General features: G+C 38.9%; 1 protein-coding gene across 3 annotated transcripts in view; it reads right to left on the reverse strand.

Moving 5' to 3' along the window:
* The window catches only part of Ate1 (arginyltransferase 1), a 145,132-nt gene that overhangs the window by 33,037 nt on the left and 92,088 nt on the right, over positions 1–20,007 (reverse strand). For all 3 annotated transcript variants that reach the window (XM_067136422.2, XM_067136421.2, XM_067136423.2), the window contains one exon: positions 8,989–9,170. In XM_067136422.2, coding sequence (XP_066992523.2) covers positions 8,989–9,170 — 182 coding nt within the window. The remainder of the gene's footprint in view (positions 1–8,988; positions 9,171–20,007) is intronic.

A 20,007-nucleotide genomic window follows, 5' to 3' on the forward strand; every position in this document is an offset into this window, starting at 1 on the left:
GGGCGGGAGGCGCCTCTTTCATCAGGCAGCGGGTCTTCAGTAAGGTAATGGCCATGTATCATCTTATTTCTCGCTAGCTCAGCAGTTTAACCCGCGGGAAAGGTCTGAAACTTTAATATGTAAGCTATCTTTCTAAACATGTAATTTTCTGCCGGCTTAAGTAAAAACTTAATTAAATCTGTAACTGTAATTTGGGGATAGAGAGTGATTTACCCTCTCGAGCTCCCCTTCATTTTGGTTTGAGGTGACTACGTTTTGGTAACTGATTTTCTTCTATTCCTTAATGTCATAAATAACTCGTATACGAGTCACCTCCATAGTTTGGGAATAGCCCCTGTTTCATCGGCCTAGTGCCTTTTAGGTTTTAAGAAGCTACATAGAGGAGTGCAAGTATCCGCCTCCTTCCTTTTGTTTGGGCCATTTATTTAACGGTTATTTCTTTTACTCGAAGGCCCTGTAGGTTGGGAACGAGATACCCCTGTTTCTATTTGTAAGCTAGGCCATGGAAGGCTAGAAAATATAAGACATATTTGGTGCTGCCCTGAATAGGCGTGGAAAACAGAGCTTGTCATCTCTTTTCATGTGTTGTAAAAGTGCCTCAGAGAGGCTTGATATTCAAATTGTGAGTAAGTGCTCCATGTATTGGGGGTTTTCTGACCTTTTGAACAAATTGTTGCTTGGTTAAAGTTGAACTAGGAGCTCAGAATTGTAAAATTAGGGCTTGCTACCCCAAGAATGTTTAAAGGGTAAAATCTTGGATCCTTATTGGTTGTAAATTGTAAAAGTTGTAAAAGTGCCTCAGAGAGGCTTGATATTCAAATTGTGAGTAAGTGCTCCATGTATTGGGGGTTTTCTGACCTTTTGAACAAATTGTTGCTTGGTTAAAGTTGAACTAGGAGCTCAGAATTGTAAAATTAGGGCTTGCTACCCCAAGAATGTTTAAAGGGTAAAATCTTGGATCCTTATTGGTTGTAAATTGCCATACCGTTGTTATTGTTGTTAAAAGTTTTGTTATTCTTATTTGTTAAAACTTGGAAAATATAACCTTGTTATATGTAAATGGGATTGTAAATAAAGGGTACAGATCTCTGCACATGGTTATGAGGGTGTTTAGGGGTTGTAGTAAGGATGTAAAGGAGAGAGCATATTTGTCTCTGGTGAGACCCCAACTGGAGTACGGTTCCAGTGTATGGGACCCTCACCAGGATTACCTGATTCAAGAACTGGAAAAAATCCAAAGAAAAGCAGCTCGATTTGTTCTGGGTGACTTCCGATAAAAGAGTAGCGTTAAAAAAATTGTTGCAAAGTTTGGGCTGGGAAAAATTGGGAGAAAGAAGATGAGCTGCTCGACTAAGTGCTATGTTCTTAGCTGTCAGCAGAGAGATGGCGTGGAATGAAATTAGTAGACGAATAAGTTTGAGTGGCATCTTTAAAAGTAGGAAAGATCACAATATTGCAACATGTTGGCGGGCTTAATAAGTAAATGAGTACAGAACCTGGTAGCGTCCTATTTCTAAGATTTATTAACTAAGCACTACAATTACAGATTTCCACACACACACAACAGCTGAGCTTACAACTTACACTGTTCGCCCTCTCTCTCTTAGTTTCTCATGTTCCATCTACAATGTCACACACACACACACACACACACACACACACACACACACACACACACACACACACACACACACACACACACACACACACACACACACACACACACACACACACACACACACACACACACACACACACACACACACACACACACACACACACACACACACACACACACACACACACACACACACACACACACACACACACTGCACACGTCGTCACCCAGTGTTCCCTTTGCACTGCTCCAGAACACCCAAGGTTCTTCTCCAGCAGCCGGCCCCAAGGGACTCACACATACGTCAAGAACGAGTCCTCGGCTCCAACAGGCAAATACTCCATCAGGCTGCACTCTCCCAGGCCATCACTGACTGCGCTCCAGCAAATTCAATCTCGCTCTCACTCACTCACTCACTAACTAACTCCATCTCTCACTGACTGACTGCAGGCAAGTAACTGCTCACATATACCTGCGCCAGCCCTTCTAGAACAGTCCGGATGCTCGATGAATCCAGGAACCTGGCGAGATGGAAGATTCCAGATTAATAGTCGAGTAATTTCCATCGTCCCATGCGGCACGAACACGGACAGAAGAGAGAAGGGCCCACCCGCAGCTTAAGTGTTGCTCGTGATTGGCACGGTCGAGCGTAAGGGGGGAGGAGCCGATACGGTGACTAGCTTGGCCGATAGCAAGTCGGCATAGCAGACGCTATAACCATTACATTATGAAGATAAAGTTGGAATTCAAGAGGAGAAATGTGGGCAAATATTCATTTATAGAAAGGGGAGTTAGGGATTACCAAGGGAGATTTTGAATAAATTTCCAATTTCTTTGAAATCATTTAAGAAAAGGCTAGGAAAACAACAGATAGGGAATCTGCCACCTGGGCGACTGCCCTAAATGCAGATCAGTATTGATTGATTGATTATGGGAGACTGATGACAAAAATTAGGGCTACTGGACTAGATGAATGGTTGAATGGATGGGAAAATTTCTAGAAAATAGGTTTTGGAAACTTGGGAGTAGGTGAAGAAGTTCTGATCCTGTAACTATTAAAATTGAAGTCCTGCAAGGCAGTGGTATTAGACCTTCATTTTCTTCTGTATATAAAGATATGAGTAAAGGATGATGTTTACAGTAGTAAATTACATCACAGAATTGTGAGCAAGTGAAAAAGATCTTGACAATGATGCGAGGAAAGCAGACAATGGGATGATGCTAAACGGATGAACATTCAGGTAGCAAATTCACCACGAGGAAAAGTTTTTTCAGTTTTGATTACTAGGTGCAGTATAAGGAACTTCATTGGGGTAAAAGTACTCTTGTGTCATCATCTTGAGCTAGTGCAACTCTTTTTCAGGCACACCCCTTGTGGAGGTGAGCTGCATGCACCATTTCAACCACGTAACAGCCCTCCTGCCATTCTTAAATTTCCAACAAAAGAGTAGTGTTACAGAAATGTTGCTAACTTTGAGTTAGGAAGACTTGGGAGTAAGATGATGTGCTGTTCAACTAAGCAGTACGTTCTGAACTGTCAGTGGAGAGAGAGAGAGAGAGAGAGAGAGAGAGAGAGAGAGAGAGAGAGAGAGAGAGCGCGCGTGGATTCACATTAGTAGATGAATAAGCTTGAGTGGAGCTTTTACAGATGTGAAAGATCATAATTAAAAAGGTAAAGTTGGAATTCCAGAGGACAAATTCAGGCAAATATTCATTTATAGAAATAGGAAATAGGGATAGGAATAACGTATATACACAACCAATTCCCACACCCTAATTTTAGGAAGGGAAATTTAGAAAAGTAATTTTTAAAATTATGAAAGAATTAGTCATGTCTGAATCTTCAAAATATACCAATGTCTGGTCTGCATTAGGAGTTCACGAGAGTAAATACAAATTTCTCTGGTGCAAACTGAAAGCAAATCTGTGCAAATTCACAATCTTCGGCTGGGAGACATTGCACTTCTTTTAAAAATGCGTGAGCCATCCACGGCTAACCTTAAAACCCATAATTTTTAACGCTGTTGCTGTATCTTTCTACAGTCACATTTCATTTGTAATAAGAATAATGTTACTTTGCTTTACGTCCCACAAGCTACTTTTACGGTTTTCAGAGACTCCAAGGTGCCGGAATTTAGTCCTGCAGGAGTTCTGACATGCCAGTAAATCTACCAACATAACACCGTCGTATATAAACACCTTCAAATACCACCGGACTGAGCCAGGATCGAACCTGCCAAGTTGGAGTCAGAAGGCCAGCGCCTTAACCATCTGAGCCACTCAGCCAGGCCATTTCATTTTTGTGATCCTACATCCAAACCATCTCTTTTCAATTACAGATTTGCACCGATTTGTGGAAACCTGGCTTTACTATTTGTACGTTCAAGTCCAGTTTGATTTTTTCTCCAATCACGTACTACAACTTTTGTCCACATTGTATTGTCTTCCTGTCGCTCTGCTTCTTCAATAATGTGGAGCTTTTCTTTAGCTGTGAATGAATTTTAATGAGAACACATGCCAGCCATTCTGAGCACATGCTACTACTTGAGACACCATACAAATGATATATGTAGGTGGCATACTTCTCACGTGTGACAGCAACAAAGTGAATCATCAGCACCATTTTTAAATATGGCTTTGTCATTTTATAATGACTAGGTAAATGAGTGGACAGAAAAATACCAAATCTATATCTGGAGCACTGTACCAACCTTGATTGAAAAAATAACACCACGCCAAATTTTCGCCACCCAATTTTGAAAAAAAATATGTGGGGATTATTCGTGTATATACAGTAATTTATCAATGGAAATGTTTTGATAAATTTCCAAATTCTTTGAATTCATTTAAGAATAGACGAGGTAAACAACTGATAGGGAAGCCATGGCCAATAACCCTAAACGCAGATCAATGTCGATTCATTTATTGATTGATTTGATGTGCTGGAGTATAGTCTACCTGCAGTACTGCATGCCTTCTACAGACTTAAGTTGGGTAATTTCATCTTAACATTTTAGAAACCTGATTCAGTTCCTAAGAATAGAACTTGGCATCAATTGTAGAGCCATTTGAGCACTATTCAAAGTGAACATCATGATCAAATTTTTACTAAATAATGGCAATGACATAGTAAAGATTGATGTTCCTCCTCACAAAGCACTCACCAGGATTAACCAGGATTACTGTGTGTTAAAAGATTCATTTTTCATCAAGTACATTTCCAGAATTAGCTACTTAGAGGATTTTTGACAAGAAATTTGCAGTAATCAAATTGTCTCTCTCTGGATCTAGTTGCTGACTTTTGTATGCAGTTTCAAGTCAAGTAGATGGAGCTGTGTAGCAATTGAGGCTTTGAAAACAGTAAAGCTTACCGAACACCCATGGATGCTGACAAGTAGTAGTTCCGTGAGCATGGCATACAGAAGACCATTTTATGTAACATATGATCATCCTGAGTGAAATTTGTTATCAACGCTGGTTCCTAATGTCAATCACTTCAACTAATTTGATGCTACTTAAATGCTAATCGAACAAAATACTTATTCCGCTACCGACTCTTCATTAAAACCTTCTCTCTGACAGAACCTAAGAACTAAGGTTTAGGTTGAAGGAAGAAAGCCATTTTCCAATACTTATTGGCCTTTATGGCTAGTCTATGCATTCACAAACATATTCCAGCTTAAAGTCTAGTTAAATGACTAAAAAAGCACACGTTTCTTTCCTTTGATCTGGAACATCTTCAGCTACAAACATGTGTAAAGATATACATTTTGGCACATATGAAATCATCATCATCATCAACATCATCATCAATGTCCCACTCCAGTCGCCTGGGTGTGGTTAACAAGCCTCCTCCACTCCTTTCTGTACTTCCACTTTTACTGCTCCATCACTTCTGCCACATCCAATTCAGCTTCTCTAATGTCCTTCCAAATCTGATCCATCCACCTTCTTCTCTGTCTTCCAACTGGTCTCTTTCCCTTAACTTATCTTTCCCATTCCCTTCTTGCTACCCGTTCCTTTCCCATTATTTTTACATGTCCAAACCATCTCAGTCTTGCTTTCTGTATTTAGCTCTTCTCTGATTTTAATATTTTGAATTCTATCTCTTCTTGTCTTTTTAACCGCTGTTCTTAAAAATTTTATTTCTACTGCTTGGATCTTACTATCTTGTATCTTATTAGTTATCATAGTTCCTAGTCCGTATGTTACAATTGGAATGAAATACTGTTTATATAATGTTAATTTCGTTCTCTTGGGTACTTTATCATCCCATAAGAGCTCTCTGACTTGATGATAAAATGTTGTACCTTTACTTAGTCTGTTATTAATTTCAGGGTTGATTTCATTATTTCCATGAATAATGCTACCCAGATATGTAAACTGTTCCACATTCTCTAACCTTTCTCCATCTATGTTCACTTGGCTTCTCTTTTTCTCTTTTCCACAGTGCAGCAGTACAGTTTTCTTTTTAGTAATTACCATTCCAAACTCCTTCAGATTTTCATTCCAAATGTCCAGTCTCCTTGTACTTCCTTTTCTCCCTTTCCCCAAATCACCACATCATCTGCAAATACCAAAGCATTCACTTCATCACAACTGATACTGTGTTTTACACGCTTTATGATTTCATCCATCCATGTAATAAACAATAATGGCGACAGTGCACTTCCTTGCTTGAGACCTTTTTTGTATAAAATGTTTCAGTCACCACTCCCCACTTGTACAATGCTTTTACACTCATGATACAACATTTTAATCTTGTTAATTAATGATTTTGGCACATTCCTTTTCAGTAGGCATTCCCATACATGTTTTCTCTTAACTGTATCATAAGCTTTTTCCAAATCCAAAAATACGAAGATGATTTCCTTGTTCCTTTCCAGATGTTTTTCCATTATTGTTCGCACTGTAAATATCTACTGTTGATCTATTTGGTCTAAAGCCATATTGGTCTTCCTCTAACTGTGTTTCTATTATATCCCTCAGTCTTTTGTCTAAGGCTTTCTCCATTATTTTTAGCCCATGTGACAATAGGGTTATACCACTATAATTTTCACATTTCTTCCTATTTCCTTTTTTGATCAGTGGTACAATGCTTCCTTATTGCCAATCTTCAGGTATCCTTCCATATGGGATTGAGGGTTCTGTATAGTCACTGCAGTCCGATGCTTCCCACTGCCTTACTCATATCAGCATTGAATTCGTCTATTCCACTTGCTTTAACTTTGGCCATTGATTTCACTGCCCTTTCAAGTTCCAACCATGTTATTGGGTTCTCTTCTTTTTCTTCATCTATTTCCTCATTATAAAGTTTTTCAAAATAATTTGCCATCACCTTCTGAAGACCCTTTTCATCATGTACTATCAATCCAACTCTCTCTAATGCCTTACTTTTTTTTAATTTATTCTTTTTGATTTTATTACTCTGTATAATAGTTTCTGATTTCCTCCACTATCTTGCTCAATTTTGTTTGTAAACTCTCCCCCACACTTCTCTTCTTCCTTGATACTCCTCTTTACTTGTAGTTTCAATCTTATGTATTCCACATGTAACCTATTTTACTCTCATCCCTCTGATACGTTTTTTTGTTTTTCCTTATCTAGTTCTTTCTTCACCTTGTTCCTTTCTTTTATTTCTTTCTTTATATTGTCTGTCCACTGCCGTGTCTCCTTTCCCTTAACCGTTGCTTTTGTTTTCCGCATACCTCAATTGCTGTTTCCACATGTCTGTCTTAAATTGTTCCACTCTTCTTCTCCACTTCGTATTTCTGTGTTAGGCAACTTCCCTTTTATACAATCTTGGAATGCCATTCTGTTATCCTCTTCCTCCATTTCCCAAATCCTGATCTTTGGTTTCTTCTTCAGTACAATTTTAGGGATTTTTGCTTGTTTTAATTCCACAATTAATAATCTATGATCACCTTCCATACTTTCACTGGGGATTATCTTCGTATTCATGACGTATCTTCGCCATTCTCAGTCTGTTGTTACAAAATCGATGAGTGTTCCATACTGTCCATCCTAACTATATCGGCTGATCTTATGGCCACTTCCCTTCATAAACCATATGTGCTCCTTATTATCAGGTTCTTTCTGATACAAAAGTCCAACAGTTTCTCTCTATCTTCATTTCTATCACCATACCCTTATGGGCCCAGAACATTCTCATATCCGTTTCTATCAGTTCCCACATGAGCATTCAGATCTCCCATTATCATGATCCCATCTCCAACAATATGTGTTTCCAATTCATTGAGGAACTCTTCTTTTCCTTCCACACTACATCCTGTCTGTGGAGCATACACCTGTATTATAATGAGAGAAAATGTTCCTTCAGGTTCAAATTTATAATAAAATCTGTGTGTATGGGATCGTAGAAAGTGATCTTTGTACAAAATGCTGGAGAAGTTGCCACAGTTTCTTAGTATGTGTTCTAAATAACTTGTAGATGAAGAGAGACTTAAATTTAAAATATTATGTGCAGGAGAAAGTCCTTTTAAAAAAAAAATGGTCAGCTGATGATGTAAGGGAAGTAAACAAAGCGGAACCAGCCGGGAGACTCCCTTCAACACCACAAAAATTTCTCATAAAAATTTAACCTCAACTTCAGTTTTTTTTTTTAAAGGGGTTTCCCCCCAGTCATAGTATTTTAAATTTAAGTCTATCGTCACCCACAAGGTTACTTAGAGTACAAATCAGAGGAATGAAACATGTACTTTTTTTAGTAATATAACTAGACTTCAAGCTGGAATATGTTTGTGATTACATAGACTAGCCACAAAAAGCAAATAAGTATTGGAAGGTGACATTTTTCCTTCAATGCCTTAGTTGAGTTGATGCCAATACGGGATAAAAAAGATTTATAAGTTGTTAGAACTTAAGCACCAAAATTGTGATTCTGTTATTATACATATCTGATGATCTTTTAAAAAATAAATGCAGTATAGAATAGAATAAAATTCAAGTATTCTTAGAAAAAGTGCCATCAAATCAGAAATTACTGTAGTTGCTGACAACTACTAAAATGATGAATAATCACGTATTGGAATATACTTTTCAGCAAAGCTCATATATTCATACACGATGCAAGAGATTCGTTTAAACAAAATACAAAACAAAATATAATTTTGTTCTAGGAAAAGAAAGATCGGATTTCTGCCACCATTTTTAGAATAAATGCTTGGTTTACTGCAATAGCACTATACACAAAATACAATATACAAAACTTGAATTAAATCATTAGAAACTTTTCATGTCATTCCTAAAAAAAACCCATTTGTTTCTGAGAATAGGTAAACAAACATAAAAAAACTCAATGTTATTACAATGAATTCCAAATGGAATTCAATAAATTTTCAATAACTTACTGTAAAGATGCATATGTTCCCAATGAGAGTTGACTCAAGTCTGGATCATAAAAGAAGTAAACCGATGAGACACAGCGAGGAAGGATGTCTATCACCCCAACTGCTACGAGCCTGCCATCTAACCAGTACTGTTGGTGAAAGGAGCCATAGCCATTTGGAGGACCATTGCTTGGGGTCCAGCTCTGCAACACAAAATCTCAGTATTATTATGAACCAGCTGTAGTGCCCAGTTCTGCTCAGGTACTTGTTTTAATGTTTACTTTTACGATTTGTATTACCTGATTGAAGTGAATTTTTTTTTTTGCTTTAAGTCGCACCGACACAGATATGTCTTATGGCGACGATGGGATAGGAAAGGCCTAGGAACTAGAAGGAAGCAGCCGTGGCCTTAATTAAGGTACAGTCCTGGCATTTGCCTGGTGTGAAAATGGGTAACCACGGAAAACCATCTTCAGGGCTGCCGACAGTGGGGCTCGAACCCACTATCTCCCGATTACTGGATACTGGCCGCACTTAATTGTGAATGCAGCTATCTAGCTCGGTAAAGTGAATGTTTGTAGATGTAGAAATATGTTATGCGTATAATTGTCATGTGTATATGTGTATAATTGTAAGTTTTATGAGGTGCAGCAATTAAATAACGAGACTGCGCCCCTCCTACTCCGTGGTCGCATGGTGGGAGGTTGTCACTGGAATATAGTTGACCTTGATCCTTCCTGACCAAGTATACTTCGTTTTGTCGTTCTACCTGCTTTAGTTTGCTTTCGAGACTTGGTTGTGGCGGACGCTGTTGTGTAGCCGTGCTGCGATCATGGTGGACATAAAACTCGAGCAGCGCATTAACCTGAAATTCCTAGTGAAATTAAAGAAATCGCCCATGGAATGTTTTCAAATGTTAAGGGAGGTGTTCCATGACAATGCTATGTCACGTGCACGAGTGTTTGAGTGGTACAAACGGTTTTCTGAAGGTCGGGAAGAGGTTGAAGATGATTAACGTTCCGGACAACCTGTGACTGTCAGAAGTGTAGGAAACGTCCAGAAAGTCAACAGAATTGTGCAGAAAGACTGTCGTCAAGACTAAAGACGTCCTAATCAAGCTAAGGGAAAGAGTAAGGAAGAAAAGACCAGATGCATGGAAGAAAGGCTTATGGATTCTTCACCAAGACAACGCACCAGCCCACAACGCCCTGTCTGTGAAGCAGTGTTTAGCTGACAAGTGCATTCCTGTGCTAGAACATCCTCCATATTTGCCTGATCTTGCTCCATGTGACTTATCTCTTCCCAAAAGTGGAAAGTGTATTGAAGGGAACACATTTTCAATCTGTGGAACACATGAAAGTAAAAATGGCAGAGTTGTTGCGCAGGGTAACAAAAGATGGCCTACAGCATTGCTTCGAACAGTGGAAGGCACGTATGCAACGGTGTATAGATAAGGGAGGGGAGTATGTTGAAGGGGCTAAAGTGTATTGTAATTTTGTTTGCAATAAATCACATTTTTCACATCAGTCTCGTTATTTAAATCCTTCCCGCGGGTTGCGTGTTAAAGCGTACTGGAGTCGCACATTGTCTCCCGCGGGTTGCATAGTAAAGCGCACTCGACTTTCAAACCGACTTCCTCTGCCATGTGTCTGATAAACGTACAACTTTTTGGAAACAGTGAATTCCCTACGCTTCCTAGATACAGCTGGCATGCATGGAATCCTAAAATAAAGTGTTCTTTTATACGTTTTCTTAGATAGAACAGGCAGTTGACTGAATGTAAACACATTGCAGCAACATGGCTACTCATAACCAGTTGAGTACGGAGGATATTTGTTACAAATTAGATCAATATATTGACAAATGCAATGGTAGTGTGAAGTTGTAGGTATGATAATAAAAATGGTATGGGAAGCAGCTGGGACATGATATGAATCTGAGGGAAATCAAAATATGGCACAGGACAGGAAATGTTCATTCAGGTACCGTCTCCCATTAAAATATTAGGCCTACTGTACAAAACATAATTATCAGATTTAATTCTCCAGTTAATTCTGTTTCGGACTACGAGCCTCTACTTAATTACTTAATATTCCAACTAATGTCAATTTATCTTCAAATCCCATTCAGTGAAATATTGTTTATAATTTGTATGTCCAAGAGGAAGTATGATTTCCTATCTAAATATCTTCATCCGACTGACCCCGAAAATGAAATAAATTGGGAGATTCCGGGTGAATTCCTGTGTTCTCTGCAGTACCATGAAAATAAGAGCCCCATCAGGTCCAGCAATTCAGACTGACTTCAAGAACAAGCAATTTAACATTATGCACCATATTGGATGCTTCTTGATGTATCATTCTGAACGGGGTGGGGTGTCCTGCGTGTAATTAGGTGAGCTCATTGTATCATTTTAGAATTTAGTGTATTTTCCATTGTTACAAAATTTGACGGCGATATCTTAAGTGGTTTTTGCAGAATACATTATTTAATGAAGGTACTCCACAACTATACCTGACAAGCAAATTATTACTCTAGGTTTCGCCAGACAGTGAGTCACAGATAGTCCGCGGGAAAGGGTTAATTGCCGCACTTCGTAATTTGAGATTACTTAGTTTTACGTTAAACTGATTCCTTGTAGCAGCCCAGATTGTCTGGAAAGTAACTGGTCCTTTCAAATACGAGGGTGAGTCAATAAATAAGTCGCAAAACTGAATTGAGGCAAAAATAATCAAAGTAACTTTCTGACATTTATTTCACTTTTCCACATTCACACTGTACATTCAGGCACTTATCCCATCTCTTTACAAGTCCTTGAAAGCCAGCAGCAAAGAAGTCCTTTGGTTGCTGTCGCAGCCAACGTTTAACCTCATAGATTACGGCATCATCTGTATCAAAATAACGGCCACCCAAATGATTTTTTAGGGGCCCAAACAGATGACAATCACTGGGGGCTAAGTCAGGACTGTGCGGTGGATGTTCCAAGCACTCCCCATCTCTGATTCTTTTTCTTCCATGGTTAAACTTCTGGATCCAATTGAACACAGCTTTCCATGAGAAACAGTTTTCACCATAGACGGGATGCATTTCGCAATGCACTTCTTCTGTGGACAGTCCTTTGACCCACAAAAACCGCACAACTGCACGCTGTTGTTCTCATATACAGTCATGCAACATATGTGCCATCATACACTAACAGCCTCTGACTGACTGAGTGTTTGCGAGATGTCGTACGACAAGCATTACATATGCTGCCATCTGCTGGCAAAACTTGCGTGCGTAATTTCAAATGGTATAAGGCACACACACAAGTTTGCGACTTATTGACTCACCCTCGTATTAAAAGAAAATTATAACTGTATGTATTTACGTCTGACACTATTGATACGATACACGATTCCAACTGTCACTGGGAGTGTCACCAATCAGCCTAGGGCCACTGAAAACCATGGAATCAACACTCCTCACGGTCATTCTGGACATTTTCTTTTTTCACCTCTTCTGAACCCCAAAGCTGAACTTGGACTTAAATGGCATCCACAGCATCACAATTCATCTCGGTGAACCTTAAACTCTGAATTCAACACCAATATTGGTAGTTTTTGATTACATCTCCTCTCCTAGGGGTGCCAGGGATGTCTTACCTCCCACAGTATTTTGCTGATAGTAAGTCATATGTGTACTAAGTTCAGTCAAGAGGTACATTGAAACACACATACATACATCCATAATCTCTTTCATTTTGGACATTCTTTTTCACCCCTTCACAAGCTCCATTCTGACTGGGGCTGAACTATGACTTGAACGGCATTCAGACTGTCACAGTTTATCTCGGTGATTCTGAAAACTATGGATTCGACACTAATATAGGTGCTACGAGTGTCTTACCCCACAGTCGTTTTTCCAGATAGTAAGTCGTGTGCCAAGTTTGGTTGAGACCTATGCTGGAATGTACACACATTCATTCAATCTTGATCATTTTGGACATTTTCTTTTTCACCCCTTCTCACCCCCGTGCTGATGGGGCCGAACTTAGACTTAATGACATGCTAAGTGTCACTGTTCATCTTAGTGACCCCTAAAACTATGGATTCAACACTATTTTCAATTATTTTTATATGCCTTCCCCCTCCTCCACACCTCCACCCATAGGGGTAGCTTACCCCCACAGTGTTCTTTTCCAGATGGCAAGTCTTATATGCAGCAAAATTTCTCTTTGCAGACATTTATGCACATACCTACTTCAAACACCAGGCCTTGAGCTGATGTTACCATGGTTACGGCCAATCAATTTGTCTGATTCCCAGAGCAGGGATAGTGTGGAGCCAACATCTCTCTGTAATGGTTTTAAGGCCTTAAAACATAGTCTTAGGTCCTGTAGGGATTTACCGAGTCTTGTTCTTCTTGTCTGTCTCCATAACGGTTAGTTTTAGGGCCTTAAGATATGGTTTTTGGTCCTGTAGGAACTTGCCGCGTTTTGTTCTTCGTGTCACAAAACATAGAATTAACTTAGTCTCGTCCTCGTATGACAAATTTGATATTTCGCCAACGGATGGAATGGATAGAGTTGTTAAAATTTCTTATATATGGGGTTACCGGCAGGGTCCTAAAAGGTAGGTATACAAAATTTGGCATAGATGCGTACAACGGTGTGGATTAGTATAAGGAACAGACGGACAAATAATAATGTTATTTGCTTTACGCCCCACTAACTACTTTTATGTTTTTCGGAGACGCTGAGGTGCGGGAATTTAGTCCCACAGGAGTTTTTACATGCTAGTAAAACTACCGACATGATGCTGACGTATTTGAGCATCTTCAAATATCACTGGACTGAGCCAGGATCAAACCTGCTAAGTTGGGGTCAGAAGGCCAGAGCCTCAACCGACTGAGCCACTCAGCCCGGCAACAGATGGGCAGATAGACAGACATTCATTCTGCTTTACATATATATATATATATATATATATATAATGACCACACCTTAATCAAGATTCTTACTGAACTCCACCTCTTAACCCATCCCAACAGAATGGCAATTTTTACAGCATTCAAATTCTGACAATGAATTTGATTAGAAGTGAATTTTTCCACATACTGGCTACATATAATTTGGCTCCATTATTTTAGTAAAACACTGTGAGAAGCAAGAGTTTAATGATTGTGCTGAATGTCACATTTTTCCCATCTGCATCTTATTCCAACATAACTATACACCACCACAAATTACAGCACTGATATAGGCAATTAGTTGGATGAACATCTCTCTCAGCAGTCAATCAGGTACCAAGGACAAAATCAAGAATACTTTGTCACATATTACACTAATGGACTCTTTTCTCCAGGCTGTTATAAAATATCTGTATTATGCAAAGGAATTCCGGAGAGATGAGGACCTGAAAGTGAAAACTGTCAGTAGCTGTTCATGGATGATATTTATTTTACATTATATGATACTCTATGCAGAGGAGGAAGAAAGAGGCCCTAAAAGAGTGGGGAAAGGGTTTAATTATCCCAATATTTAAAAAAGGCGATAAAAAGGAATGCAATAACTACAAAGAGATCACCCTTATTGCCCATGTAGCTAAGATATTTGAGAGAGTATTGGAAGGAAGACTGAGAAGGAAGCTAGAAGGAGAAATGGAAGAAGCAGTCTGGTTTTAGGTAAGACAGATCAATGTTTGACCTGATCTTTACATTAAGACATGATGGAGAAAAGATGGGAGTTTGGAAGACATAGTGATGACATTTATTGACATTGAAAAGGCTTGTGACAGTGTGCCCAGACAGTTGGTATGGGATACATTAAGGAAAAAACAAGTTAACAGAGTGGAAGTTCAAATGATGAAAGCTATGTACAAAAATTTTGTTAGTAGTGTGAAGACTAGTTTTTTTTTTTTTTTTGCTACGGGCTTTACGTCGCACCGACACACATAGGTCTTATGGCGAAAAAGAAGACTAGTTTAGGAAAAACAAAATGGTTTAAAGTTGAAACTGGTCTCCAACAGGGAAGTATACTATCCCCCATACTATTCACCGTAGCAAAGGATGAAATTCATAAGAACATTAAACAGAGATTGGGAAGACAGGCAACAAAAGCAATGTTGCTTGCAGTTGAACAGAAGGCCTGTAGAGATTTCAGACGAATTAAGAGAACACTGCGTTCAGAACAAATGAAGAAGTACTGGGCAGATAAGAAGAATCAAACAGTATAACCTTCAAAGAAAATGTGTACACAGAAGACAAGTGGTCCAATGTGGCCCATAAAGGTAATAATAAACATTAGATCATTAGAATGTGTCTCGTACATACATGCCACGATTGTATTTCAATTCATGTTTTTTTTTTTTTCTAGTTGCTTTACGTCGCACCGACACAGATAGGTCTTATGGCGGCGATGGGACAGGAAAGGGCTAGGAGTGGGAAGGAAGCGGCTGTGGCCTTAATTAAGGTACAGCCCCAGCATTTGCCTGGTGTGAAAATGGGAAACCACGGAAAACCATTTTCAGGGCTGCCGACAGTGGGATTCGAACCTATCTCCCGAATACTGGATACTGGCCGCACTTAAGCGACTGCAGCTATCGAGCTCGGTTAATTCATGTTTCATAGTCATACCAACAGCTGATGTTTTATCAATATGTTCTGATATGTTTTGAATGTGTTTTTTTCTTTTGCTATTTTGCTTCACGTCGCACCAACACAGATAGGTCTTATGGCGACGATGGGACAGGAAAGGCCTAGGAGTTGGAAGGAAGCAGCCATGGCCTTAATTAAGGTACAGCCCCAGCATTTGCCTGGTGTGAAAATGGGAAACCACAGAAAACCATCTTCAGGGCTGCCGATAGTGGGATTCGAACCTACTATCTCCCGGATGCAAGCTCACAGCCGCGTGCCTCTACGCACACGGCCAACTCGCCCGGTGTTGAATATGTTACCATGTTCACAGTTGGCCAACAACAATAATTCAGAATGTATATACATCGTATTACTGTATGTGCTTTTCCATTTTGGTTCTAGGTTAAGTTTAACGGCTGATGATAACGCAACTGTCAGGTTGAAACTAGTCCCATTTGTACATGTATATAACACAGTAGTTTGTAGAACAATTTGGTACTGATTAGGTGGATCTAAAACCCTTGCCATAGATGTCCAACATCAATACAGAACATGAAACTAATCTACTTTGATACCCCTTGTACAGGTCATTATATTCTCATGCCGCATCACTCTTTAGCAATTCATTCATGCGATTTAGTGCGTTTTCCATATCTTTTTCATTTTCAGTTCTTAGTGCTATCTCATCTGCAATTAATAAACATTAGACCGTGTCTCTTTGTACGTACTGTATAGTTAACATGTATGCCATGATTGTTGGTAGCTAAAAATTATTTTATGGCTTCTTCTACATAGATGTTAAATAATAATGCCAATAATCCATATCCTTGTCTTATGGCAGAGTATTCTTCTGTCCATGTAGTCTACATTCAGCTTTCTTAGGATATCAAACAATACATTCCAGTTTACGTTATCAAAGGCTTTCTCTATATCAATGAAAGCAATTATCATTTGTCTGCCTATTTCTAGAGCTTTTTTGATAATGACTCAGACTAAGAATGGCTTTTGTGAGTGCCTTTTGCCCTTCCTAAATCAAAACTGTTCTTTTAAATTTTATCGTATATCTTCCTCTCTATCCAGTGGTAATAATTCAAGTTATGATTTTAGAGGCATGCGAGAGGAGGCTCAACATTCTATGATCTTTACACATTTGAGCTGTATGCTTTTTTTTGGGATAGGAATAAGGATAGTTTGCTCAAATCTTTTGGAATTCCTCCTGTAGTGTACATTTCATTTATTAGCTTGTATAGTTTGTTTTTGGCTTTGTCTCTTAGGGCCTGTAAGATCTCTGCAGGGATTTCCTCTGGTCCTTGAAGCCTTTATGTGTCAATCTCTTGAGTACCACATCAAATTCTTCTCTGAGTATTGGTGGTCCTAGCTCATCAACTTCTACTTGGTCCTCACTTTCGAGGCCATATGAATCAATAATTCCTTGGTAGAGTTCTTCTGTGTACTCCTTCCAACGTAGCACTACCTAATTTCCTTCAGTTACGGCTTCACCATTCTTACTCTGTATGATGTTCATGTTCTTTCTTGCTCCAAATTGTTTTTGCATCTCGGTGTATGCTCTCTCACTATAACTTTTCATCATATTTTCATCTATGTCTTTGCACTTCTTTTCATACCATTCTTCTTTTATTCTCCTTGTTTCTGTTTATCTTGTTCTTTAGTCTTGCATATTCTCTCTGGTTTCCTCTCGCTTTGCACTTCCTACGTTTTTCCATTAACTCCAGTATATCTCCATGATCGAAGGTTACACTGCCTTTTCCAATCTTCCAAAGCATGCATCGGCCACTTGAGTTATTTCCTCTTTTTTTTTTGTCCCATTTCTCCTGAACACAACTTCCTGACATCTTCTTGAGGTCAATTTTTTCATCATTTTTTTCTCTCTATTCATTTAAAGCCTGCTCATCATTTTCTACCCTACTAATGTTCCATCTTTTATATGGTTATTTTATAAACTTTCTTCTAAAATGCAGTTGGCTCTTCATTAATACCAGATTGTGGTCCGTGTCCACATCTGCAATTGGACTGCTCCTACATGATTTAGCTTGGTTACAATAGCAGTCTTTTACCATTATATAATCTATCTGGTATCTGTCACCATTACCTGGCATGGTTCAGGTGTATCATCACATTTTTGGTTGTTCCAAGAATGTACTTGCAATCACCAACATATGACTTTTGCAGAACTCAAATTAACCTGGCACCTCTTTCATTCCTGTTTCCATACAGTTGCTGACTCTACCATTATCTTTAACTTTCATTAATACTTCTTCCAGCTGTCCATGTATACCTTTGACTATCATCAGAGTCTCCAGATGTGGGCAAGTAAGTCTGGATTAACACTGTATCCTTAGGCTTTGTCTTTAGTGTGATCATGATAATCTTTTCGCTAAATCCCCATATGCTCTGGACTGTATATGTATGGAAGCAACACCTCCCGTTCCTTTTACATCACCAGAATATGTAATTCTGTAGTCACTACTCCAGAAATCTCCACTTGCTGGCCATCTCATTTCACTTAGCCCTACTACGCCAATCTCGACCCTATCCATCTCCTTCGCATTTTCCAGCTTTCCAGTCCTTTTAAGCGATTGAACATTCCATGTTCCTATTCTAAAAACCTGATTATTGTTTGCATCTTTCTTACATTGTCCCTTCCGGAGATCCAAGTTGGGAACTATTTTACCTTCGGTATCATGCATACTTATTCTTGGGATATCCTATGGGTCTTTCGTACAGCGGTTTCCTCTTGCCTTCTGCATCCTATGCCGTCCGCCATATAGTGGCTCTTCCACCTTTAGGGGTTGTTTCCCACCGCAAGAACAAGAGGGTGCCCCGGACCTCTACCCGCTCACCTGCCCTCCAAGGAGATCGTTGACATTTGGTGGAGGGGGATCACCTACACCGGTGATCATTCGGTCTGTGGTGTCATTTGTCATATATTATGCTGAACAACTACCAAAGGTGCTCCTTGATAGATGGGTTTAACTGCAGCTCTACTTGGCAATAAAAAGAATCCTTATCTACCAAATGTACAATACAGTCACACATATTCAGATGTAGTTACGTAACAACTAAATCACATTTATGAAATGGCAGCACTTTGAAGTTTGTGTGTCAATGGACCAAAAATGGCGCCCACATATCGGACATGAAGTATTGGGTTTACTGGACATATTTTAACATTGTGGGGCAGAGGTTATGCATTCGTTTGAACAAGTATTACTGAACCTGGAATGCAGACTTTTCTTTCGTGGTAGAGTAGTACATACAAATTTGATCACAATAGCCATTAATTTGAAAAACCAATATACTCCAATGAATACGTAAATTCTAATAAAAATCTTCTAGTTGCTAGTCAGGTAAGAAAAGTTTCGAACAAGAGGTTAGGGAAGTTCTTTGGCCATAACTACGAAGATAGCAACAGAGGTTATATGTAAACAACTATAAAACCCAATATAGAACACCTCTCTGTGACTAAAAAAACAAATACTACAAAATATCACTTTTTGCTATGCAGGTTGTAAAAAAAAATGCAATACATAAACCATTTCAACCATTAAAACAACATGGGAATCTTGAAATATGAATAAAAATTGGGAGCACAGGTAACTGTAGTGATTTGTCACATAACACCCTTCTGTCTAACACAGTAAACTAAAATTCTAACGACAAGTGAAGAAACGAGCTGGCAAGTGCAGTACTTCAGATTGTTCGCATCAAGTATGATGAACTTTCCAAATTGTGTATCCATGGAAATAAACACACAAATATCTAGTAGTTTATAAGTTATTCCAAGTGAATATAAACTTGTTACATCCACTTTGTGGTTGGGGGGTTTGAATGGGATTAGAAATCAACTTCCTTTATCCTATTCCCCAGGATCATTTTCGTCATTATCACCTACTCTATCATGAAACGGAGGAATAAAGTCTCCATCCGAATCAATATAATCCTCGTGATCACTTATAACACTAACAAATACAGCCAAATCATCAACTAAAAATCATATCTACTGCCCATCGCCAAAACTGAAGGAAAAGTGACAAACAAGTACCAATAGTGAAATAGTGATTGTATGCCAACCTTTGGATCCCAAGATTGCAGGTTCAAACCAGACAGCGGTAATCAGAAAAAAAGTCCATTCAGCACACACATTGTACATGGAACGTAAGAGACCTCTAGTGACACATTTGAGGTTTCCCAGACAAAATTACAGTAATTAAAACTTAGACACCATTCACCTAACAGAGTTCCCAGTTTCTCTGGTAGAGGAAATCAGAACAATGGAATTGACAAAGGCATAATTACCAATATTTTAACCTGAAACTTTCTCCACATATATGTATAAGTATATATATTGTACCGGTTACGACCTGTACATGAGTATTTTTTGAGTATAAATGACATTTAATTATC

The sequence above is a fragment of the Anabrus simplex genome, chromosome 1, assembly GCF_040414725.1.
Source record: "Anabrus simplex isolate iqAnaSimp1 chromosome 1, ASM4041472v1, whole genome shotgun sequence".
NCBI lineage: Eukaryota > Metazoa > Arthropoda > Insecta > Orthoptera > Tettigoniidae > Anabrus > Anabrus simplex.